Raw genomic sequence first — 26,882 nt, 5'->3', positions numbered from 1 at the left:
TTTTGAGTCAGGCTTTTTTTCTCCCAATTAGTATAATCCAATTGAGATAACCCATGTTATAGCACATAACATGCAGGGCAGTATAATAAGTGTGTTTAATTTTATATGTAACTGGCAAACTGTTTTCCACAGTGGCTGTATGAACCATTCTGCACCCCTCTTCCACCAGTAATGTATGAGAGTTCAAGTGTAAATGGATTAATACTTAGTAAAAATTTCCAGTATGGATCTCTATTTTTGTACCTATGAATTAAAGCAAGTTCTTTCTGCAAGTCAGTATTAATAGTTTGAATTGTACTCTTCTATTTGCAAAACCAGGCAACAATCATTTGGTAAGAACCTTAGGTGCTATTTTGTAACACTTTCAAAGGGAAACATCAATGAAAATTACTCTTTCAAATCCTATCCAAGAATAGTCACATCTGGTCATTTTGTCTGGATCAACAAGCTATAAGGATAAACAATGTGTATAGGGATACACATCTGTCAGTCAGATGTGTAACTAAAACTGCAGCCTAACTAAAATTCCTAAAAAATGTCTTTATATAGCAAGTCATATTAAACATCTTTATCAATAGTATAATTCTCTTGATTAGGAAGCAAAAAGAAACTTACAAAAAATATTAAGAAACATTATAAATACTATATCCAATATTACAAAAAAAGCTTTTAAAGAGGTCTGAAAATTTTGTACATTGTTGGTGAGCATGTAAACTCCATCAACTGATGAATGGGTAAACAAAATATGGTATATCCATACAATAGAAAATCATTCATCCATAAAAAGGAATAAAATACTGATGCATGCTTCAATATCAATTAACCTTGATAATATTATGATGAGTAAAAGAATCCAGACACAAAAGGCCATATTGCGTATGATTCCAACGGTAGGAAATGCCCGGTTTAGGCAAACCCACAGAGACAGAAAGTAGAGTAGTGGTTGCCAGGGGCTGGGGAGGCAGGTGGAGAAGTTGGAGGGAAAGGTACAATGGGAGTAACTGCTTGTGGGTATGAAGTCTCTTTTGGGGGTGATATAAATATTGTGGAATTAGATAGTAGTGATAGCTATACAACTTTGTGGATGTGTTTAAAAGACACTGAATTGTATGTATACCTTAAAAGGATAAATTGTAGGGTATATGAATTATATCACAATTAAAAAAGCCATTGACAATATAAAGAATAAAGCTGTGGCATATTCTCAGAAAAAATGTTATACAGCAGCGAAAACAAATGAAGACAGTTATTAGCACGCATAAAAAAGATGAATTTCACAAACCATGCTGAGAAAAAAATAGCTAGCTACTGAAGAACATATGGTATGATTATACAAACCAAAATATTATACTAGGGACATACATTTGTGGTTATATTAAAAAGAAAAGTACAAGGAGGATATACTGAAAATTCCGCATAGTTGAAAAGGAAGAGACTAGGATCTGGGATGCAATCAAGGAGGATTGAACAGGATACTGGTGATGATCTATTTCTTAAACTAGGTAGTAGAAATATGGGTGTTTTCTTTTTTAAATTAATAACAAATAATTTATTATTTTAAAAATGTATGAAATAGTCCATGAGTTTAAAAATGAAAGAAAAAACTCTGCCTCTAGCTAGTAGGATGTTATAATTTAAAAAGTTATATAATGTAGGGTTCAAGCAGTAGTGTAGAAGGGCACTTTAAAAAAAAATCTGAGAGAAGTAATGGGCTGAAAAGAAGAAAATTTACATCCCTAAATCCCTGCTCTGCCATTAACTAGCTGTGAAACCTCAGGGAAGCCATTTAAACTTTGGAGGCTGTAGTATACTCAAGCATAAAACATGGAGTATTAACACTCCTGCCTCTAAAATTTTAAGGAACAGTACTCCACAACAACTATTTATGTAGAATAAATAGCATGCTTGCAATTCCAAGTTCTTCAGTACAAAGATATCTGCAGCTAACATTAAATATTTGGAAAGTGCTCTACTTCAGTGGTAAAAATCTCAAAGCCCCATTCTCTCTGGCCCTTGGTTAAATTACTACAAAGTAATGGTTGTTTGCTTTATACTAGAATCACAGAGGTAGTTAATAATCCAAAACCATAGTTGCACACATATGGGTTCTACCATCATTTTCCTTTTTCAGGCACTCTAACCCTGGTAGAATATATTTTTGTCCCCAGGTCAAAAAGTATGGATTCATACAAGCCACTCAAAAAGCAAAATTTTAATCATCAGCCTCTTATGCCTGGCAAAGAAAGTAATGTGGTAAAAGATAAAAACACTGATTCAAGAAGGCAGAAATATGAACTGTGTTTCTTTCTCTATACACACAAAACTGAGAAAAAGAGTTTCTAAGTCATTCAGTCACATTTAGCACAATTTGTGGCACCAAGTAGTCAGTATCCCATTCCAAGCAGGCCTCCCTATAGCCTGTACTCAACTGATACAATAAAAAGAAAACTACAAACCAATATCACTGATAAATATTGATGCAAAAATCTTCAACAAAATACTAACAAACTAAATGCAACAGTATACAGGGTGGGGCAAAAGTGGGTTTACAGTTGTAAGTATATGAAACACAGAGTTTAATCTTGTCTTTATTATTTATTAAATATTGTATTATTTTCCATATAAACAATGTAAACCTACGTTTGCCCAACCCTGTATTAAAAGGATCATATAGCATAACCAAGCAGATTTATTCCTGGAATGCAAGCATGACTCATAATACCAAAATTAACCAAGGAAACACACCATAACATTGTCCTTTGCCCAAAAAATGAAGTATAAAACCCACATGATCATCTAAATTGTGCAATAAAAATCATCTGACAATATGTAACACCTTCCATGATTAAAAAAATAAAATAAAATAAAATAAAATAAAATAAAATAAATCTAGCCGTGATTAGTGAAGCTCAGTTGGGCAGCATCCTGAAAACCAAAAGGTCACCCATTTCATTCCCAGTCAGGGTACGTGTTTGGGTTGCGGGCTAGGTCCTCGGTTGGGGGTGTACGAGAGGCAACCAACTGATTTTTCTCTCCCTCTCTTTCTCCATCCATTCCCCTCTCTAAAATCTTTTAAAAAATACAAAATAAATCAAGAAACTAGGAGTAGAAAAACTTTGGTTTTTACTCTCAAACAAAGCACTCAAGAGTGCTAGTTCTAGACTGGGAGATGTTCATGAGCCTTTTTTTCTTTTTAAAAAATACATCACATTACAAAAAAAAGGATCAAAAGAAAAGCGTGTGGTTACAGTACTGAAAAAAATTCTATTATCTACAAGTGGGAAACTTTATAATGCAAGTAGGTAAGAACATGAAATGAAAAAGCGTTACAAAAGTATCTAAAAAAGAAAAAACTAGCAAAACTAATGAAGGAATGAGATAATCTAGACAGCAAAGTTTGCCAGTATCAGAGATTTATCCCTGAAACATCAATTATTTTTATGTAACTTTTTTTCATCTTAATCTAAGAAAACACATAAACTTCTTAGTCTTAAACAAAGTATATGGATAACATTTAAACTTCTCAGAGTAATACATCTGAGCAATCAATGTAACAATATCTTCAAGATCTACTGCCACAGGAGTATGAGGGACTCTTGCACCAAAACTAAGTAGTTTCAATTTGGCTTTTTGAATTTTAATGTTTTATATTTTGTAGCTTTCCTTCCTCGATCTTTGTGATCCCGTTAATGCTTCTAGTTAGCTTATAGCAGTGCCACCTTTCTAACTTTAGCTCTTTATTTAAAGAAAAAAACAGTTTTGTGCATAAAAAGGGAATAGGATCTACTTGAGGGAAGTCAATAAAATTTGTGATACCTGTTGAAAAGACTTTCTAAATTTATTTCCTGTAGTTGACTTTCAGATAAATAATATGCCATTTTAAGTCTTATGATTGAAAAGAGAAAAAAGGCATCCACATTAAACAAATGAATTTCATTTCAAAGAAATACTTGAGAATACTCAACTTTTTTCTCATTTTTATAGAAAGGACCTAAAAGTCATTTTACTAACAAACCTCTAAGAAATATAATCAAGTTATCTAAAAGTAGGGTTTTTTTTAATCTCAATAAAATAACAAAAGTCATGTTTGAAAAGACAGATCACCATGGCTTATCTGACATCTTATCTATGCAAAAATGTCTGACATTCCAACTGAGTCAGAATTATGCTTTGAATGAATCTCTAAACATAGATCATATCCCAAGAACAAACAACTGCTATTATCAAGTCATAGAAAACAACATTTTCTGTGAAAAAGTGTTATCAGGGTTAAAAAGTTAGATCTCTGCAAACAATACATTACAAAAAGGAGTTTTCTTTGGGACATATGTTTCCTCTGAGAGTTGGAGAGAATAGTATGAATTCATGTTTAGCTTAATATAAAAACACATGGAATGATATAGAAACAATTATATGTATGTGCACATACATGGCTGAGTACATATACATATACTACCTAGCTCTGTCCACTGAGAGGGCCTAGGATCAATGTCACCCCAGCAATGAATACAAGGAGCACCCACAACTTGGTTTCTATATATCGCTGTTCAATAAAAGAAACGAGGGCTCCTTGGAGAAATGGCTGATTCTAGTGTTGGGGCAGGGAAAATATAAAATGAGCTTGGAGCATCTTGTAGTACCAGTGAGTTAGGAAATGTTTAAAAAGAAAAAAAGAATGGAGCATGTGAAAGGGGCACAGGAGACAACCTGAAAGAACTCCCAATGGTTAAGTTTGGAACAATTTAAGCAAAAAAATGAATAACACATAATCAGATTATAACTCAAAGTATAAAACAGATATATACTGATATAGATAAATGGCTGAATAAAGAAATAAATGGAGGAAGAAGAGCTAAATCTTCTTTATAAAATTCAAAATAATATATGTAGATACTCTTCCCTCCAGGAAGTGGAACTCCAGCCCTACACCCACTTTGAGAGTGGGCTAGACTTAACGACTTACTTCCAAAGAATAGGTATGGAAAAGGAAAAACAGACTCTGGTCAAGACGGAGGCATAGGTAAACATGCCTCACCTCCGTGCACAACCATAGCAAAAAATACAACTAGACTACAAAACAGTTATCACCCAGAATTGTCACAAAACTGAGCTGTGTGGAAGTTGGACAACCAAGGATCTAAAGAAGATCCAGACAGGTAGGAGGGGCAGAGGGGCAGGGATACAGAGAGATGGAGAAACATGGAGACACAGCACGAAGCGCAGAGACTAGAACAGGCAGTCCACTTCAACGTGCGGCAGATAAAAAGGGGAGGGATACCCTGGGGCGCAAAGGATCCCAGCCCCAGTCCAGACCATCCAGCCTACGTTTCCAGCACAAGAAAGATAACTCCCCATAACTTCTGGCTGAGAAAACCCCTGGGGGTTGGGGTGGCGGAAGAAACTGCGGGATTCTCAAGAGACTCCTCTTAAAGGGCCTACAGTGGACTCGGACTCATGCAGACTCACTCCCTCCAGGCTCCAGCACCAGGGCAGCAGCTGGAAGGGCACCAGTGGCATGTGGTGAGAAAGTGAAGTGCAAATACCAGGAGATAGCTTCCTTCTGGAAAAACTCCAGAGGGCATGCAGCGGCACAGTCCCCTCTGTGAGCCCTCCCCAACACAGAGCAACAGAGTGGTGACAGGGGTTGCCCCAGACCAGTGAGTACCTAAGGCTCTGCACCATGCAACTTAACAGGCGCACATTTCTACAACAGGCCACACTACTAAGACACGGAGTCAAAGCAGCTTTACCTAATACACACAAACACAGGCAGCTGCCAAAACGAGAAGACAAAGAAATATGGCCCAAATGAAAAAACAGATCAACACTCCAGAAAAGCAACTAAATGAAATGTAGATAAGAAACTTATCAGATGCAGAGTTCAAAACACTGGTTATCAGGATGCTCCAGGAACTCACTGGGTACTTCAAGGGCATACAAAAGACCCATGCAGAAATGAAGGTTGCATTAAGTGAAATAAGGAAACACCTACAGGGAACCAACAATAGAGAGGATGAAGCTGAGAATCAAATCAATGATTTGGAATACAAGGAAGGAAAAAACATTCAATCAGAACAGCAGGAAGAAAAAAAGAAGAATTTAAAAAAACAAGCATAGGCTTAGCAATCTCTGGGACATCTTTAAACGTACCAACATCTGAACCATAGGGGCGCCAAAAGAAGAAGAGGAAGAGCGAGAAATTGAAAACTTATTTTAAAAGAATTACAAAACTTCCCTAATTTGATGAAGGGAATAGACATACAAGTCCAGGAAGCATAGAGAGCCCCAAACAAGATGGACCCAAAGAGGACCACACCAAAACACATGATAATTAAAATGCCAAAGGTTAAAGAGAGAATCTTAAAAGCAGCAAGAGAAAAGTATAAAATTACCTACAAAGGAGTTCCCATAAGACTGTCAGCTAATTTTTCAAAAGAAACTTGGCAGGCTAGAAGGGACTGGCAAGAAGTATTCAAAGTGATGAAAAGCAAGGACCTGCAACCTAGATTACTGTATCCAGCAAAGCTATCATTTAGAATGGAAGGGCAGATAAAGTGCTTCCCAGACAAGGTAAAACTAAAGGAGTTTATTATCACCAAGCCATTATAATATGAAATGCTAAAGGGAATTATATAAGAATAAGAATATCAAAACAATGAACATTAAAATGGCAGTAAATTCACAACTATCAATAATTGACTACAAATAACAAAGCATACAAGCAGAACAGAAACAGAATCGTAGATATGGAGTTCATTTGGAAGGATATCAGTTGGGAGAGAAAGCAGGGAAAGGTGCAGGGATTAAGAAGCACAAATTGGTACATGCAAAATAGACAGGGGGATGTTAAGAACAGTACAGGTAATGGAGTAACAAAAGAACTTATATGCATGATCCATGGACATGAACTAAGTAGGGGTATTGCTGGAGGGAATGGGGGTACTGGGTAGAGAGGGGCAAAGGGGAAAAACACTGGGACAACTATAACAGCATAGTCAATAAAATATTTTTTTTTAAAAAAAGGAAAAATAGTAACATTGCTACTTACCCTGGCAAACACTACATTAACCAAGTGATTACGGTTAATATCATCAGTGATATCATGTGGATATCACACATTCCAATATGAAAAGATGGCATTTTTTCCAGAAACACATAACCCTTGTCAAATAGTGAGAAAAGCATCCAACAAACCAAAAAGGAGGAGCATTCCACGAAATAAATAACTAATACTCCTTAAAATTGTCAAGGTCATGAAGACAAGGAAAGAGTAAGAAACTTAAAGATCAGAGAAGACTCAGAAAGGTGACATCTAAATACAATGAGTTACCCTGGACTGGATCCTGAAAACAGAAAGGCAATATGAATAGAAAAATTGTAGAATCCAAACAAAATCTGGAGTTGAGTTAAAAGCAATGCATGAATATTGGTGTCTTACTTTTGACAAATGTACCACATGAGATGTTAACAATAGGGGAAGTCGGGTTGAGAGGTATACAGAAATTCTATGTGTCATCTTTGCAACTTTTCTGTAAATCTAAAATTATTACAAAATAAAAGTGTATTTTGGCCCTGGCCACGTAGCTCAGTTGGTTAGAGCATCGTCTTGACACACCAGCGTTGTGGGTTCTATCTCCGGTCAGGGCACATGCAAGAAGAAACCAATGAATGCATAAATAAGTGGAATAAACTGATGTCTCTCTCTCTCTCTAAAGTCATTTTTTCAAGTGTATTTTTAAAAGTTCTCTCTTTAAAAAGACATAATTTCTCTTCAAAAAAGTCAAGATCTTGAAACAACAAAGTTTTTAGAAAGAGGGAGCACTACATACCTCCTAGGAATGGCCTAAATTAAAAAAAAAAAAAAAAAAAGACAAAATTAAATGATGACAAAGACACCGAACAAAAGGAAATCTCAGCCGTTGCTGGTGAAAGTGTGAAATGATATAGCCACTTTGGAAACAGTTGACAATTTCTTACAAAGCTAAACACTGTCTTACCACATGATCCAGCAATCACATACGTAGGCATTTACCCAAATGAACTGAAAATTTATATGCACACAAAAACCTGTATATGAATGTGTAGAAAGCAGCTTTGTTCATAATAGTCAAAAACTAGAATGCCCAAGATGTCCTTCAATAGGTGAAGGACAAACTTTGGTACATCCATACAATGGAATACTATTCAGCAATAAAAAGAAATGAGCTATTAAGCCACAAAAAAGACATGGAAAAACCTTAAATAGATATTGCTAGTGAAAGACACCAGTTTAAAATGGTACATGTTATAGAATCCTAATTATATGACATTCTGGAAAGGGCAAAACTATGAAAACAATAAAATCACTGGTGGTTGCCCTGAGATAGGGGTGAAAGGACAGGACAAATAGGTGAAGCATAGGGAATTTTTAGGGCAGTGAAACAATTCTCATGATATTATAATGGTGGATAAATATTATGTACTTTTCAAAATCTACAGTACTTTACAACATAAAGAATGAATATTAATATATGCTAATTTAAAAATTAGTAGATTGGAGGACCACAGAAAATAATGCAGACTGTAACAAAAGAATGTAACTGTATTACAAATGAAACAACCTCCCTGCAGGGGGTGGGATAAAAGATGCTGACCTAGGTAACTTTGGAAATGGATGGAGTATGTATCACTAAAGGCAAAAGGAACTGCACATAAGCTCTTGTACTCTGTTTATAAAAGTTCTTTCCCATGGGAGTACAGGTTAACAATTCTGATACTGCTGTATGTGTACACTGGAACTGAACAATTATGTAAATGAATGGTGGATGGCGAAAGCCAGGCTTCTCACTGTTAAAGTGGAAATTCACAGATCAGCAAGGGGAGAAGGCTATAATGTTCCATGTGATAAATAGATTAGAGTTGCAGGTATCAGCAAAAACTCATGTTTAAGTTAATGTAGTTATAGATGGTACATATAGAAATATTTTTAGACATGTCTATTTACACCTGTTAACACACATATATATTTCTTGGCTCTCTTAGCTGAGAGGGCTTAAAAGAAAAAACACCCCAACAGCAATTAGAACACTTAGTGCCAAGATCTTGGTTTCTTATGCCATTTTCCAATAAAAGGAACCAAAGCTCCTTGGAGAAATGCAGATTTTAGCACTGTGCCAAGAAATATACAAGATGATCCAAAAGTATCTTACAGTGCCTGTAAGGAAATGCTAAAAAATAAATAAATACCCCTCAAATGTTGATGTGGGTATGCTAAAAGGGCACAAGAGCCTATTAAATGAGCTCCCAATGGTGAAAGCTGGAAGAATTTGGGCAACAAAATTAAGTAGTATTTGGAATGCAACTTAAAATATAAAAGATATATCCTTTAATCCACACTTTATAAATACTTGACTAAATTAAAAAATGATAAAAGAACACTGGCCAGATAGCTCAGTTAGTTAGAGCATCGTCCCACTACACCAAGGTTGCGGGTTTGATCCCTAGTCAGGGCAGGAATCAACCAATGAATACATAAATAAGTGGGACAACAAGTCAATGTTTCTGTTTCTCCCTCCCTTTCTCTCTCTCTCTAAAACAAAATCAATCAATCAATTTCAAAATGACAGAGACAAATTTCTCATGCAGAAGAATTTCAAATGCCCCAAAGGACAGGGAACCTAACTCCTCACTCCTTAAATGTTGACTGTACATAGTTACTTCCTTTCAGAGAGGACAGTATGGAAAGAGGACAAAGAGTAACTTTACAGTGGAGAAAACTGACAGATGCTATCAGTACTTAAGCAGGTGACCAGTCAATGTCAACAGTCATAAATCATGTTGATAGTGTGTACCCTTGGTATTTGATGAAAATGACATTTTATCTCTGTGCTTTTTGTCCCCAAAACTCATACCCCAGTCTAATCATGAGAAAAATATCAGACAAATTCCAACACAGGGACACTCTACAATATACTTGACCAATACCCCTAAAAACTTCTATAGAGATTAAAGTTTTTAAAAATTGAAAATATAAAAGTATGGGAGGAGAGAGGATGGGGAAACAGGTCTACCTTCCCTTTCAGTAGACATGAACATTAAAACTATCATTTTTCCAATTTTCTTAGTTGAAGACTTTCCAAACTCATCTGCTGAGACATTGCTCACATCCAAAGACACAGTGACACAGCCAGCTTTAGTTATATACTGACTTTATCACTTGATTATATGGAGAAGACTATGATGGTATGGGCCAATTTTGTTGAACAGATATTTTTTGACCACCTTTTTTGTTTCAAGCACTGTGTGAGGCATTGAGGTAACTGCACACATAGGAAAAAAATCTGTGCTCCGCTGTCTGTGAGAAAATCAGACAATATACAGGCAAACAATAAATGATCTATCAGGAACCAATAAATGCTACAAAGTAAATAAAAAGGAAAAGTAAGGTAAAAGTGACCAAGAGGGCTGCTCTAATTGGGAGATGAGAAAACGCCTCTTTAAGGAGATGACATCTCAGCCGAGACCTGACTGGAACTGGTATACAAAGACAGGCTTGAGGCACAGGTATAGCAGGGTGAAAAGTTCCAGGAAGAGAAGAGCAAATGCAAAAGCCAAAAAAGAATAAGCTTAATGTGTTTGAGATCTATCAAGTAGATAGGGCAACTGCTCTGACAGGAATGAACTAAGTAACATACTGAACTCTAGAGGTGAGCCTATGAGAATTGTTTAAGAATCTCAAAACTCTGCAACACTGACCACCAGGAATCCGCCAATGATAATTACATCAAGATCTTAATTTTATGCTTTCCCTTACTATGCTCCCCAACTGCCATAACTATACATTTCTCATATAGTAAATACTGTATTTTTTTAAAGATTTTATTTATTTTTAGAGAGATGGGAAGGGAGGGAGAAAGAGAGGGAGAGAAACATCAATGTTCAAGAGATACATCGATCAGTTGCCTCTCGCATGCCTCCAACTGGAGAGCTGGCCTGCAACCCAGGCATGTGCCCTGACTGGGAATCGAGCCAGCAACCTTTTGGTTTGCAGGCCAGAGCTCAATCCACTGAGCCACACCAGGCCAGGGCAATACTGTATTTTAAACTGCTCCACCTTCCCTCTAGAAACTACTATGTCTATCATCAATATTTCATCATGTCTCTCATAGAAGTATTAACAAAACATGGGAGATTCTACTCAGAAATGCTCCTGAATTCTCCCTAACAGATCCCATTACTTCATATAGTACAACCATAGGTTAAAAACAAAGGTCCTGGAGACAGATTAACTCTGATTCACATTCAGGTTCTCTAAGTTGTGTGACCTTGAACAAGCTGCAAAACCTTTCTAAAACACAGTTTTCCTCATCTGTAAAAAGTCGTTAGGATTAAAAACAATAAACTGTGGCGTCCAGTGAGCACTTACTCAATAAACATTAGCGCCTGCTAGTAAAGTATTTGAGCATTTGTGCTGTTCAGGAACCAGAGCTGGGCCAGAGAAATTGTAGAAGCAAACTGTTCAAGAGACAAATCTATCCAACTCCCTTAGGTCAGGGGCTTTGTCATTTTCTGGTTCACTAGTGTATTCCTAGAATCTAGAACAATGCTCAACACATTGTTAATGTCAGGCATCAATCTCAATTATTTGTTGAATGAGTGAATGATTCCATTAAGTCAAAGGGGGCTAAGAAAGCCTGGCTTTACCCCAGTATAAAGAAAAGTTTTCATTCCTCAAGATCTCTAACAATATCCTAAGGCATTGTTAAAGATGTTTATTATTTTTAATTGCCTCCCCTAAACCTAGAACTGTATTCAATATTAAGATACCCAAATTTACTGTAATTAAAACTCAGCAACTAAAATTGAGCTGTCAGCTGTAGAAGACTATACCACTGTTTATAACTCAAAGTTGATGACCAAACCTTTAAAAGTAATGAAGTATAAGGTATATTTTTATAGACTACCTTTCCTTGCCATTGCCTGAATGAACAGACTTTAAAAAACTTACATAAACTTTTTCTCATGAGTTTACCGACTAGGTTTAATTTATATTGCCAAAATAAATCAATTTCATCTTTTCTACATCAAGTTTTATAAAAACAACATGACACTTTGTCAAGTCCCTTAAGAAAAGTCCAGATCTTTTAGACTTAAAATCTTCAAAAGATTGGTAGCTTGATTTATTGGCTCTTTAGGTCAAAGAAGGACTTTTCAGGGTGATGAAATGAAGATGGGAGGAGTTCACCTCTCTAAAAATGAGTTTTCAATTACTATAATTATGTATAAAATAAGACAGGCAGACTTTCTGGGCCAAGATTTGATGTCTTGGTTCCCATGAGAATTAAATTAGAGCCATGCATAAATTTGGGGCAAGATCTACAAAAACTACTTCATCCTCTATTGATGTTGAATGCAAAACCTCATTTGTGGAGATTTATCAATGCACACGTTTTGTAACACACAGTAGCCACTGTGGCGACATCACTTTCATCATTTTTTATCCCAGATACCAAACGGGATATATTTAAATCCTACCTGACAAATACCACGATTGCAGGATAACTATCTCAACAGCCAAAGACTGGCAAGAGCTAAAAAGTAAGAAATCTAGTTTACCGAGCCCCCACCTTAAGGCACCAAGCCCTACTTAACCTAAACTGCTGGCTATTGTATTGGTCTCCTGAACGTTCAGAGCTGGAAAGATACCTGAACTCTACTGACACCTTTAGAGAAAGAAAGCAGGCGTAAGGGCGGAGCAGTATGATCGGAATTGTTAAAATCGCAGCAAGCCGGCAGGGACACAGGTGCACAGGCAGGCCCGATACCGCTGTCCTTGTCATGCTTTGAGGCGACCAGGGCCTTAACAACCATTACGGCCCTCATAAGCTCTTATTCCCTCATTCATTCATTTAACCATCACGCGATGGGCACTGTAGCAGGGCGTTTCGCAGGGCCCCCGCCCCAGTCCCGGAACAACCTCGGCCGCCAGGCGCGGCCCTAAGCTTCCCGCATCCCTCGGACGCCGCCGCCCGCACCCCGCCGCGCCACGCTCCGGTCGCCCGGATCCTAGCCCCGGCATCGGGCACACCAGAGCGCCCACGCCCCCCCGCCCTCCCAGCCGTGGGTTCAGGGCCTCCGCCCCGCTTCGCCGCGTCAGACCCGCCGGGTTCGTGCGGCGAGGGAAGCACGCGTCGGTGGAGGCCCCCCGCCCGGGGTTCAGGGACCCTCCGCGCACGCGACGCCCGGATCCAGGGGCCTGAGCGGGTGGGTCAGGCCCACCGGCCACTCACCTCCGCCGGGTCAGAACCGAGGGGCCTTCACTAAGCCGTTTGAAACCGCTTGGGCCGCCGCACACCCCGCAGTGTCCTCGTTGTTTATTGGCTCTCGACAGACCGCCCATCGTTCTGCTATTGGCCTATTTGAAGGGACTGTGGGCACGCGCCGTCCGCAGCCTTAAAGGGGCCGCGCACAACTTTGTTTCCTTGGGGACCGGCGCCACCGGCTCGGGGTGGGGAAGCAGAGCGTCAATGGAGCGAAAGCTGCCGACCACCAGGCAAAGAAGCGCAAAAAAAGGTGTGTGGAGAGCTATGCATCCCGAATTGTCAGTATGTTTGCTTTATTTGATTACTATATTTAGGCTGCTGTCAACATCTGGCGATTTTTTTTAATGTCATTTCACTCACCAAATATTGTTTTGTGCAGCTAAGTGCGTGAGGGAAACGAGAAGCAGCTGGGATATAGTGGAGGAAGCATAATGCTGGCGTCTGGTCTTGGACCTGCTCTGAGTAAACCACTTTTGTCAGTATATCATCTGGAGCTTAGCTTCCTCATCTGTAAAACGGGATAACAATGTTTTCCTTACAAGCTTAATGTGAAGATTTAATATAACTCATTGAATGGCTACGGAAGGCCTTGAACAGTAATGCATTCCACAAACGCGATGCTCCTGTTATTTATAAAAATGAGAGGCTTGTTAATATGATTTCAAATTTTTGTTCAGCTCTGAATTCCATGTGTTCAAGAATAAGATCAATTCCTTCCTTCTGAGGGATTTGCAAACTGCACTGGTCAGAGGAATAAAACATAAAGACTGGCCACTAAAATTCAAAGCAGTATGAGACTATATAAAAGAAAAGCTGTGGATACTTAAGTGATGGGAGGAATTTGATGAGGGAGCATCTGTGAAGGGGATGGACTTTTTAAATCTGGGATTTAAAAAATATGTAATTACCCAACATGTTAAAAAATTGAAAGGGGAAGACTAAAAGTAATAAGACAATTATTTTGTTTATTTATCAATTTGGCAACGATGTAAAAACATGCTTCAGGAAGGGAACTTAGCATAAATGTATTCACCCTAGCACAAGTGAATGAAGTGTGGCAGAATCCAAGCAAAAAATCTGTTCTACTAGATTCCCTTTTGTCCTGTTGTATCTGGGTGGCCCTGCAAGAATTTTGTTTTTAACCAAATGTTTGCTCTTTTTCGTCACCTATGAATTGCCTACCTCTCCCTCCTTAGCCCAAAATTACATATATACCTCATTGTGTCTGTGTTTGGAATTTTCATGAATTCCCTGTGGGCATGTATTTACGTTTATTTTCTCCTGTTAATCTGCTGTATGTTATTTGAATTATTGTACCAGTTAGACTAACTAAAGGGATAAGGGGGAAGTTTCAACAGCCAGACAGTACACTTGGTGCAAACTTTAGGAGGATGAGTTAACAGTTATTAAATGTAAAATGTACCTAATCTCTGGACCAGTAATGCTGCTGTTAGGAATTTGTCCTACAGATCTATGCAAGAATGTAAAAAACAAAAGTGTTCAAAGATATTCACTGCACCACTGCTTAAAATAGAGGGGGGAAACCCCACTGGAAATTACATGTCCATTCTAGGGAACTTGTTATGTAATATGGTATATGCAACTGTCAAAAAGAATGTGGGTGAGTGGGTCAGTTCAATTCCCAATCAGGGCACATTCTTGGGTTGCGGGTTCGATCCCCAGTTGGTTAATCTATATATGTGGTATAGAAAATGTGCAAACTGGGCTTGACTGAAAAAAGGTAAGTTGCATAAAAGCATATATGGAATGATTTTCTTATATACGGTTATAAATGTAAGTGTATTTATGTGCATGCCTGAAAATAGTTTGAACATTCCTGGAATTTCAAGAAACTATTTAATAGGGGTACTTGGTAGGGAGGGAAATGAAATTTTTCCCATTGATGTTGTTGTTGTTGTTGTTGTTATTTTAATAGAAGGAGCAAGGAGAATGTCTAGAAGCAAGGAAGTAGAAGGGCATGGAGACAAGAAAGTGCATTGAATGTAGGAATTGAACATGTGAATTTGATTTTAGAGCAGGGTTCCTGTTGGGAAGTAGTGGGACACAGGTTGACAGAGAAAGTTAGGAACAATTCTTGTAGACTCTTGAATACCAAGGTAAGGAATTTGTACTTTAAGTAGGAAGTGTGTGGGGTGGGGGGCATTAAAAGTTCCTAAGCAAGGGAGTGACAAAATCAGAATTGCACTTTATGAAAACTAATTTGCTTAGTTGTCTAAAATGGGTTAGAGTTGCGATTCTGATCTAATAGCCCAGAAAATGAGAACAGAGTCAGGAAAGAGTGAAGGATTTGGTCACCAATGAGACTAGGTGTAGAGGTAAGGTGGGGCCCATTTAGGGAGATGAGTCAAAGAGTATGCCAGGATTTGAACCTAGGGACTGGGAGGTGGTGATTGCCCAAATGAAAGTAGAAAATCAGGAGAAGCCAGTCTCAAAGGGAGGGCAAGGACTCTAGTTTTAGATCTGTTTACTTTTATGTACCAATGAGATATTCAAATGGAATCATCTCAGTCGGCCCTGGAAATATAGAATGAAAGCTGGGAAAAGAGACAGGACTCAAGTGATATGGATTTGGGAATCCACCGTAAAAATGAAATTGCGGTAGTGGCTGAGACCACTGAGTGGGAAAGTGGAGGAAATGAAAATGGGAGATGATGACAGAACCATAGGTAGAAGGGGAGGGACCAGGGCAAAAAAGTCATAGTAACCTTTGAGAAACGGGTTATGAATATATAGAAATAGTCTTCTTCAGTCATTGGTCATTGACATGTTTATTTAAATATTATTGGAAATAAAGAGAAGATTACATTTAAGGAGAGGATGACGGTAACCTGAAATGTGCTGAATAAAGCAGATGTGGGGTCTGGGGTCTAGAGTTTTAGAACAAGATGTCAAAATCCCTCTTTGTTTTATGTGGTTTAGGTAAAGCCATACAAAAAGGTGGGCTGTAGATGTCTGATTCCATTAATTTCTCCACTCATTCATTTAACAAATATTTATTGAGCACCTAGTACGTACAGGGGCTATTCTAGGCACTTAGGATAATTGGTGAGCAAAATAGAAACAACAACAACAAAAACTCTCTTGTGGAGCTCACATTATAGTGAGGACACACAGACAATCAGACATAAATATATAGTATATTATTAGACAATATGTGCAATGGGAAAAGAAAAAAAGAATATAGGGTAAAAGGGATTGGAAAGCAGAATCAAAGGACTATAATTTTATAAAGCGTGGTCATAGTAGGTTTCATTGAGAAGATTGCATTTGAGCAAAGATTTGAAGAAGGGAATGGAATTAGCCCTGAGTATATCTAGAGGAAGAGTGTCAATCAGGGGAACAGCTATGCAATGATCCTAAGTTGGGAGCGTACCTGGCAGGTTTGAGAAACCGGGAGGCCAGTATAGCCAGCTGGAGCAGAGTATGTAGTTGGCAGTTGGCATTAGAAGAGGAGTAGGCGATGAGGTCTGATAGAAAATGAGTAAGGAGTGGCAGATCCTGTAGGGCCTTATAGAAACTTAACACAGTACCTTGTCCATAATAGGTGTTCAATAAATGTTTGGCCAGTCATCTTTTGCAGTCGAGGATTATCACCAAATAGCATTTATCTACGTATTTATTGGTGCGATGTGTGTCTTCTTTATTCCAGGGGCCTCTTAGAAGGTCTACATAAGGAGAGTACTAGTAGGGCAGTGAGACCCTTGTGGGTGTTAGAGATCAAAGTGAACACTGTATCATTGCAACCAGAAGCAGGAAACAAATGCCAAACATTGTGGCTGCTGAATAACTGTGCTGGGTATTTCTGAAAAGCCTGCTAGGGTTGGGACAGTGCTCATTTCATCATAATTACAAGCTGTATTCTGCTCCCTACCATGGATCCATATTTCCAGCCTGAGAGGAGCAGCTTCAGTGATTAACTTCTTTCAACTTTCAGTCCAGGTACCCCCTGCATTATTCTCTGGAGATAGCAGTAGTGACATTAACACAGGTCTCAAGTGGCTATGGGTTTTAGTGTCTTCATTGGTTTCCAAGACTGCAAGGCCTAGCCCAGCTTGCACTTTATTGCATTTAATAGGTGCTGTTTGAATGAAGGAATAAATAACCTCTTTTCTTTTCACAGTCCATTTTCCCACAGTCCCCAAAATGCAGGCTCACTGAGTTTAGACCACAGTAGCGTCAACCCCACGAAGAGGAAGGAGGCAGTAGGGAGAGATAGGGACCTCGTCAGCAGGGGCTGGAGGAAAGAAACCACTGAGAAGGGCAAGATAAGTGAGGTCTTTGCTCTTTGTGTCTTGTAAAATGAAATAAGCAGATTGTATAGCTTGGGGCTAACTTCAGCCTTGGGTTTAAATTCAGACTCTTAATTAGGCTGCCTGGATCTGTTTTAACATCATGTCAGGGAGTCCAAAGTTGGAGCCTGGGCTGGAAATAAAACTCTGCTTAGCCTCTGCCAGCTGGTTGATGGGAGAAGGATCTGGAGAGAAAATAGATGGTGAGTGAGGGAATGTTTCAAAACAAAGGCTGCCTGAAACATCTCCATACACACATTAGTATTAAATGGGTCAGTCAAGTCATCTTCACATGTGAAGAAAAGACAAACTTACAGACTGTTTCTTTAGCCATATAAAGGGCTCAACCACTTTTCTAAAATCAGTGTCCATCAGTAGAAATAACTAAAAGCTTACTTGATGCCCTTGAATGTCATCTTAGAGCCTGTGTACCCTCAGCCCTGGTACATGGTTTTTCCAAGTTCGTCTGCAGCACTTTGTTTTCCGCAGGCCTAGGTTTGGTGAAAGCTTCAATTCATGCCATGGAGACCTCTCTATGGGCCACAGAGATCTTTTCGTCTTAGCTTCCACAGTGTGTTCATATAATATAGGAAGAAGGGCAGTGACTATATTGTGAATGTAATTAGTTTGCAAAACTCTATCCAGTTTGTTAAAATTTGACTCATCATGTCCCTCCTTATCAGTTTCAGGTGTTATACATAGAAGACCAGACAAGCTCTCAACACTTGTTTCATCCCCAAGATTTCCTGGAAGGAAAATACAAGTTTCAGGCTAGAAATGACCTTAGCAATCATCTGATTCAACCTTTGTGTTTTACTGATCAGTGCATTTTTATCACCTGACAATGGGGTGCTATTCCTTGACACTGTTACTAAATTCTCATTTGCCAGTGGCCAAGTTCATATCAAGACCTGGGCGATCAGGCCAGCCCTGTCCTCCTCTCCCACCTCCTGCTGAAGGGCAGGACAAAGTTAGCGGGCCCTCCAAGGCTATGTATAGCTGAATGTCTGATTAAACTGGCTGATGTGTCACAGGGAGCAAAAATGCATTCACCAAACTTTGTTCTCCCAGAAACATCTCTGGTTTTCCAAGAAAATGGTGTACATTCAATGCATTCATTTTTTCCCTCCCATTTGAAAAGTTCTTCCTGAGTTCCCAACTCTAGTCACTGTTCATTGCTTGGCCTGTAACCCTGAGGCTATGGAAAGGGGCACTTCCTATAGGTATATAAGCTTGTGCTTCAGGCTGGATTTCATTGCTTAAAATGTCTTTCTTTTCCGCGCGCGCGTGCGTGTGTGTGTTTTCAAAGAAGAGTGGTGGAATGGCTGGATGGTTGTCCTTGAGCTATTCCACTTGTTTTTGTTCTGCCTGTCCCTCACCAAGTTGGAAGAATTACACACTATAATTTATACCCAGATCCTTGTCATTTAAGTATAAGAGGCTTCAGTATGTCTTGTTTTCTTTTTCTTCTTCTTTTTCTTTTTTTTTTGGAGGTGGAGGTGCTGATGCCACACTCAAAGCTCTGTGGTTGGGCATGGGTGGTGTTTGACCCATAGTAAGAGATGAATGAATGAGAGCATTATTCTATAAATGGTTTGTGGTGTAGAAGATCAACTATTGAACCTTGACATAAAATTTTATACCTGGCATTGAGACTTGCATGATTCCCAATCTTCACTGACAGAACCTGAGAAGAGACCCCCAACTCCTTGTTCCAGGCTTGAGATGCAGTGGATGAGCTATGAGAAAAGAGCTTTTAAAAATCAAAGGAATCTGCCCTGGCTGGCAGGGCTCAGTTAGTTGGGCATCGCCCTGTAAACCGAAAGGTTGCCAGTTTGATTCCCAAGCAGGGCACGTGCCTGCATTGCGGGCTCTGTGCTCCGCCCCCATCGGTGCCTGCAGAAGGTAGAAAGCAACCGATGGGCATTCCTCTCCCTCTCTTTTCCCCCTCCCTTCCCCTCTGTCTAAAATAAAATTAAAAAAAAATTTTTTAAACAAAAATTAAAAAATAAAAGGAATCTTAGTGTCCATTTGACCCATTCTCCGAGTTAACTGTAAATCTTGACGAAGATCTAACAGAACTAGTGGTAGATCTGGGACTGGAATTAGCTCTTGTCCCATTCCAGTACTTTCCTTACACCTGATAGTCTTGACAGTGACCATCACTGCAAGGCAAAGTCAAGTTCTGTGACAATGAAGTCCCCATAGACCTAGAACAGAAATAGAAGATACACAGGATACATGCTGTGACACTTTCTTCTGGCGCCTGAGAGATATATCACCAAAGCTCATGATGCTTTTCCCATTGAGTCGGGACAGGACCTGAGGCAGCCACTACCAACCAGTCAGAGCTGGTACTCAGGGAGAAGCCTATCTGCTGCCCCTCCTCTAGAGGAAATGGGGACTTCAGAAGCCAGTGAACTCTGGTGTTGACCTATCTTCCCAAGATGAGCGGAGCCTCCAGCCAGGAACCTCACAGCCTTTATTGCTCTTTGCCGTGCCCACATCCCCGAAGGCCTTAGAGGTGGTAACTGCAAGCAGGTTTCCCATGGCATGGGTCTGCCAGACAGAGCAGGTGCAGCTATTAGTCATGACTCCAAGCCAGGCAAGGTGATTAAGAAAAGCTAAATTTATATTAAATTACCATAAAGTCCTAAAATACTGAACATAGTGGTTAAATAAATTCAGAAAGTCCAATCTCTCCAGTGAGTAACGTTAAAACCATTACACGTGAGCATGGGACAATCACTTCCATTAGTTTAGGACAGAGAGATTTTGCTTTTTACATAGTAAATCAGTGCTCAAATAGATATTTCTTCAAATATGTCCTTTCTACATTCTGAACAGCCCAAGTGCAATAAGATCCTTCCCTCTTTCAAGAAAATGCCACTTCTCTACTTTCTCCCATCCTCAACTGTGAATCCGAGGACCCAAAGTGCTCCTCCTTTTACTTCCCCATCAAGCATGAAATATGTACCCCTTTCCTCCTGGAAGTGGCATCTCACCTTTCCATGGCTGCACACTGGAAAAGCCTTCTTGGCCTGTTCTGGCTCTCCCGTGAGCAGACGTGGGGCTGGCTGCTGAGAGCAAGGCTAAAGGCTTGGCACCTGTCTCAAGCAGCCTTAGAACTGACCAGAAAAGGTTTGCTCTTATTTTCCTTTTTCACATGCATTTGACAGCTGATTTCTCAATACTCATATTCACAGGAGGTGTTTCAAATGAGGAAACTACCCCTAGGAGCCCTCCCCTCCATTCCCAGCCCCCGCTGTCCTCTTATCACTTCCAATTCCTGTGCGGAAGGGGTCTGGATCTGCCCTGGGCTGAGAGGGCTTCAGCAGTGGTTCTCTCTGCCTTTTTAGTCCTTGCCCCCCACTTTGCATTTTTATTTAGCCCTGCTCACCACAGGCACCACAAGGCTAGGTCAGTAAAAGCAAACTAGGCAGAGAGAGAGAGAGAGAGAGAGAGAGAGAGAGAGAGAGAGAGAGAGAGAAACAAACTACGTAGATGTTTTAGGACAGAAAAAAATTCTCAACTCCCCTGATTCTAGCGTGAGACACATGCCCTTTGTGTGAAGAAGCAGGAACCAAGAGATGGCATCTCAGCATGGAAAGTAAGTCACTCAGCTGGGAAGAGAGTTGGAATGGGAACTTCACCACCCATAGCCACAGGCTCTCTGTCCACTAACTTAGATCCCTGAGCACCCGAGAGAGAGAGAGAGAGAGAGAGAGAGAGAGAGAGAGAGAGAGAGAGAGAGAGAGAGAACACAGGAAGTTCAACCTCATGGATACTTCCCTTTAGGCCCTGGAGGCCCCAAGTCTCTAACCCAATCGCTCTTCCTGACCACTTACAAACACTTCTGGCCCTCCTTTGAAAGGCTGTTTCAGGGTCTCTGTGCTCTAAAACCCGAGAATGCGGGAGAGTGGTAGAACATTAAAATCCAGGCGGTATGCTAAATTTGGTCTAGGCAGTGCTTCTTAGACGCTGCAGACTCAGCCCTCAGGGCCCCACATTCACTCAAGCAACTGGTTCACAACCTGGTTGCTTATAGTCAAAGACTCAGGAAGGTACTGGGCAGTGGTGGCACCAGGAAGGAATTCATATTAACCAGTGGCCACACTGGGTCCCCCAGCCGTCCGAAGGTAGAAAAGGCTCCAGACATTCTAGCAGGAGGAAGAATAGCTTGAGCCACACCCAGATCTCACCAATTGCAACACAGCAACTTTTAGAGTGAGAATAATATCCATTGCCAGCAATGGACAGGACACCCAGGCCCAGCCACCCCTAAAAGCTTTTTCATATTACCAATGCACTTGAGGCTAGAGGTTTTTCCCAGATGCCCATGCCAGCTGGGCTGCCTCCGCTTCCTCTCAGTCTCTCTCCTTCATCTCTCTCTTTACCCATGATCCCCTGCTCAGCCCCTGGGGGACCAGTTCTCAGAGAAGCAGTCAGGCCGGCTCTGTTAGGGGAGAGTGCAGTCTTGGATCATCAGCTTTTGTGGGGCAGGCACTGAGGACACCAGGGGAAGGGGAGGCGGAGCTCTGTACTGACGAGGAACCTTGACTGAGCCTAGTTTTGGGAGGCTCAGGATGGAGTGCAAGAGGCGAGTTTCGTGGTAAATCCCAGGACACGCCATCATTTCTTGTGCACCGGTAGTTATGGACTCCGAAACAGCTCCCGGGCTCAGGAGCAGTCATGGGGTGGATGAAGAGGAGTGGGCCAAGCACAGAGGAAGGGGGTCTGTTGTATAAGTGAGCACAGAGACTGGACGTCCATAAAGAGAAGGAGCAGGCAGGGAGGGAGGGCAACATGGGCACTTAGACCTGGCTCTCGGAGGAGAGCTTGCGTTCATGTTTCCAGCCCGTGTCTGGCAGAGAGCCCCGTCTCTCAGGAGTGGCCGCGGTATGGACGCTGCTACACTCAGACTGCTCTTCCTGCAACAGCTGCTCTGTCTCTGTGTCATCCAGGGAGCCGGAGCTGGCCTGGATGGACACTGTGTCTGTCTTCATGCAAACGTGATCCCGAAGAAGGCCCCCCCGTGAGCTGCGCAGTTGCTTGAGGTCGTCCCACTCAGCATCATCCCCAGACAGGAGGCAGATGCCCTCTACAATCTTGATCTTCTCCTTGGTGTAGTTATGGTCAGGCCCACCCTAGGGTGGAGAGTGGGGAGACATGGTCAGTTGGTTGGCTCTCTATAAAGGATCCCATATGGTGAACTAAAAAAGGAAGTGGATGGGGTGAGACGGGGCGTGAAGAGCACAAAGATCCCACAAACAAATAGGGTAACTTGGTCGGAGCAAATACATGAAGATTAGCCTAAAAAGAGAGGAGCAGCTATGAAGGTGGTTACCATTAGCAACACGAAGGACGGAGAACCGCGGCTTCCGGTCCTGCATCACTCACTCACCGGCTATGTCACCCTGGGCAAATTACTTAACATCTCTAACACTCTGTCCCCACATCTGCAGTGCGGGGAGAATAACCAATTGCTGTCCAGGAGATACAGGGAATGCAGTTAGTACGTGCTTGGCACAGAAGATGCACTAAATCATGTTAGCTATTATTACATTGTTATTGTGATTTATTAAGGGAACATAATGCTACTATACCTGATCAGAGGCAATTGACAAAAGCAATTAAATATACATTTAGTCAGGATTTTAAGCTACTTCTGTGCTATTTGATTCTTACTTATCTTCTTTCTAATTTTGTTAAGGGGAAAAGTTTTGGGAAGCAAGACAGGAAAAAAATCTTAAAAATCCTCTTATTTAAGCCCTGGCTGATGTGGCTCAGTGGATTGAGTGCTGGCCTGTGAACTAAAAAGTTGCCAGTTCAATTCCCAGCCAGGGCACATGCCTGGGTTGCAGGCCAGGTCCCCAGTTGGGGACATGCAAGAGGCAACCAATTGATGTTTCTTTTGCACATCGATGTTTCTCTCTCTTCCTCCCTCCCTTCCTCTCTCTCTAAAAACAAATAAAACCTTAAAAAATTAAAAAATGTTCAAACAGTCCCCTTATTTGGGTTCTAAGGGTCAATCCACTGGAGTCTTGTAACCTAAAAGCTTTTGTGGGAGGTTATTCTGGCTCTGCTCTCCTGAGCCTTGGGGCCATTCCCCAGCAACCTGGGACGGTTCCAAGGACAGCCTGAAGTTCTACTCAGGCTTCTCCCTTTATGGGTTCCTCAAAGGGTAGCCTTACTCCTGGTTTCTGGGGGACACCAACCAACATGCCGCCAGTGCCAGGAGAAAATGGGCCATGGCTTAGTTCTATCCCTGGGATAGTGTTCTTGCCAAGAGCTCTGCAACTGCCACTCTATTTTAGTGGCAATTCAATTCTGCACATATTTATTGAGCTGCTCCATGAAGCAGGATGCTTGGATGATTACACAATATAAAATCGTCCCTGCCCTCTGGGAGAGACAACTCCCTGGATCAAGCAGAGAGAGACACATAGCACACAAGCACACATGCACGCACACACGAGCGCCCCGTCACCCGGCACACCCTCCGAGCTGAAATTAGTGCAGGACACGATGCAGGCCACTCAGAGTCTTCATCACAGAGACACGCTGGGAAAGTTAGGGAGAGGTGGGGGACATGGCACTAGCAATTTGGGGGACACCACTCCCTCTGCAAACACACAGGTACCTGAAACCAAGAGGAAATCAGAAGAGAAAGGGTGAGAGACTATCAGAGGGATGAAAAAGCTGCTGAGGAAAAAGCATACAACAGAAGAAAGCGGTCACGTGATTTTATTTTCTAACCTCTGGCCCTTATTGGGGTTGTTCTCTGGCGTACCAGGAGCTCCAAGAACCCAAGAATCTTTAAGAGTCTTTCTTTCAAACTACAAGCCATCCTGCAGGTTCTGTTTGGCTTGCAGTGGAAGCTTTTTAAGTAGGGGAATTCATGGATCCAGAAAGTACCTGGTTATTATGTAAAATGTATTCATTATGCATGGGAGCCCTATAGGCATGAGGGCAGGTTTTGACTGTGCTAGACAGGCCTAGAGAGTAGACTGGCGACTGTCTCATAAAGGATAACTTTTGATGAAGGGTCACAGGAGTTTAGAAAAAAGAAGGGCCATGTAAAACTAGATAAATCTGAAACCCCAAACTATGGTTTCCTAGTGGCAATAGGACTATTTTTCATGCCTAAACATCCAGCAAGTAATTTTTCACTGGAGCAACAAAGGAGTTAAAAGACCAAAAGCTTGTAAACCTCCAGAATTCTGGAAAAATCCCTTAAGACTCTAGGGAAAAAGAGCAAAACACCAGCCATTTCCAGCCACAGGTGCCAACAGCTTGGGTCAGAGGTTAGGAGAGGAAGAGCCCAGGAACTCCTGGGTTTTTGTAGGGACGGTCTAGGAGTTTTGGGGTTGTTCCTGGGGTGGGACGCACAGCCTCACTGCAGGGGAATGACAATTCCAGGGGGGGAAGAAGCTATGAACCTGGCAAAGTGTCTCCTGTGTACACGCACACACCTTCAGATCTACCCCTTCTGGGATCTGTTTCCTACCCTTGCTCTCACTGGGGTCCTCCAGAGAATCTAGACCTAGAAACTGAACAGATTTATGAGTCTAGATTCCAGAAACCCAAATCACATCCAGTTCTTCTGTTCACTGTAACTTCCAAAGTGGGAGATGGGACTACCCAACATCCCTTACTGATTTATTCAGGCAATTGGAGAATAATTCTCCCCCCTCTGCAAAAACACCCCTCCAGTATACATTTTAATTTTTACCTCTTTCTTGTAGCACAGTTGATTGTACATGGCTGGTTTCGGTATTGCTTCAATTTTCACTTCCTGAGTGGAGGTTCGGTAGGAGGGGTTGCTGTAGGTCAGGTTCCCCATTCCAGGATCAGTTACCTTGGATTTTTTGTGTCTTTAGGAGGAAAGACAATGAGGAATTAGGTCAGAGCTCTATGAGGGTGATATCCAGGGAAGGTGTAACCTGAGTGTGGTAGGAAGCCTCTGAGAGGGCCCAGTGATCTCCGCCTCCTGGTGCTCATACCTTCTGAATCCCTGCCTCTTGAGTGTGGGCCAAATTTGGTGACTCACTTCTGATAAACAGATAATGCAAAAGTGATGGATACTATTCAGTAGATTAGGTTACAAAGAAATTGATGGCTTGCATCTTACATTGCCTTCATTTTCTTCCTTTTACTGTTGTTCTGGGGGAAGCAAGCTGCCACGGTACAAACTGTCCTCTGAAAAGGCCCATAAGGCAAGGAACTGATGAGAGAGTCTCCACTCAACAGCCAGCAAGGAACTGAGGCCCTCCCTCTAACAGCCTGCAAATCCCGCCAGCAACTGCCTGTGTGCTCTTGGAAGGGGATCCTTCCCCAGGCAAGCCCTGGGTAAGACCACAACCCTGGCTAATGTTTGGCGTGCAGCCCTGTAAGAGGCCTTAAAGAAGAGGTACCCAGTTAGGCTGCATCCACATTTCTAACCCACAGAAATTGTGAGATAATAAATGGTAGTCATTTTAAGTTGCTAAGTTTTGGGGTAATTTGTTACACAGCAGTAGATAACTAATACATGGAGCTTTAGAGTCAAGACATCTATATTTCAACCCAACTCTGTTACTTACTAGCAGGACATATTCTGAACTTTCTGAGCCTCAGATGCTCCTCTGTAATGTGAGGAATAATAATACCTGTATTACAAGGTTGTGGCATTGATACCTATTCATTAAATGGCAACAGTTTGTTATTATTGTGGTTGTCAGCAGGAGCCGAGCAGCAACAGCAGCAAAATCCTGACATTTTTGTTGCAAGTTGTGTTTAAGACATTTGGGGAATATATATATATATATGGTCATAAAAAGATTATAAATTGAAAATGACACACTCCATCCTCCCAGGAAGATCCCCACTGAGCAATGATATATCAACCAATATTGTAGTAAGGGCTGTGTTTGTGTGAAGAGACAATCATTTCCAACTTCAGTGGTTTGAAGTAGTGTGGGGTCACGGAAAAGCAGATGCTAGAGTCAGTCCCAGCTTTGGCTCTTCCTGTGTGACCTTGGGAAACACTTGCTCTGCTCTCAGCATGCTAGTTAATGAAGAAAAGTCCTAAGGGTTGCCGTGGCCATGAAATGAGGGGCTTGAGCTCACATTTGATCTACAGAAGAAGAGTGAGAATTCAGATCTCTGCCATTGTCTTCTGCTGCTCTGACCAGGAACGCAGCCTTTGAAAGGAGGCTGGTTAGAGGTCGAATTAGCACACTGTGGAGCTCTGGTCACACAGATTGGGAGCAAATCCCAATGCGCTGAT

At 41.2% G+C, this 26,882-nt stretch overlaps 2 protein-coding genes across 3 annotated transcripts in view; both read right to left on the bottom strand.

The window, feature by feature from the left end:
* The window catches only part of CKAP5 (cytoskeleton associated protein 5), an 83,688-nt gene extending 70,353 nt beyond the window's left edge, over positions 1-13,335 (bottom strand). For both annotated transcript variants that reach the window (XM_054587058.1, XM_054587059.1), the window contains exon 1: positions 13,269-13,335. The gene's annotated coding sequence lies outside the window, so the exon portion shown is untranslated. The remainder of the gene's footprint in view (positions 1-13,268) is intronic.
* A 6,722-nt stretch (positions 13,336-20,057) lies between these two features.
* LRP4 (LDL receptor related protein 4) overlaps positions 20,058-26,882 on the bottom strand; it is a 47,464-nt gene continuing 40,639 nt past the window's right edge. The window contains exons 37-38 of the mRNA XM_054587051.1: positions 25,347-25,488; positions 20,058-22,758 (exon numbers count right to left, since the gene is read on the bottom strand). Coding sequence (XP_054443026.1) covers positions 22,426-22,758; positions 25,347-25,488 — 475 coding nt within the window. The 3' untranslated portion in view covers positions 20,058-22,425. The remainder of the gene's footprint in view (positions 22,759-25,346; positions 25,489-26,882) is intronic.

Source organism: Pteronotus mesoamericanus, unplaced genomic scaffold (assembly GCF_021234165.1).
Source record: "Pteronotus mesoamericanus isolate MK-2021 breed Mesoamerican mustached bat unplaced genomic scaffold, CSHL_Meso_final scaffold_1066, whole genome shotgun sequence".
NCBI lineage: Eukaryota > Metazoa > Chordata > Mammalia > Chiroptera > Mormoopidae > Pteronotus > Pteronotus mesoamericanus.
This window is presented reverse-complemented; position numbering and strand designations above follow the sequence as displayed.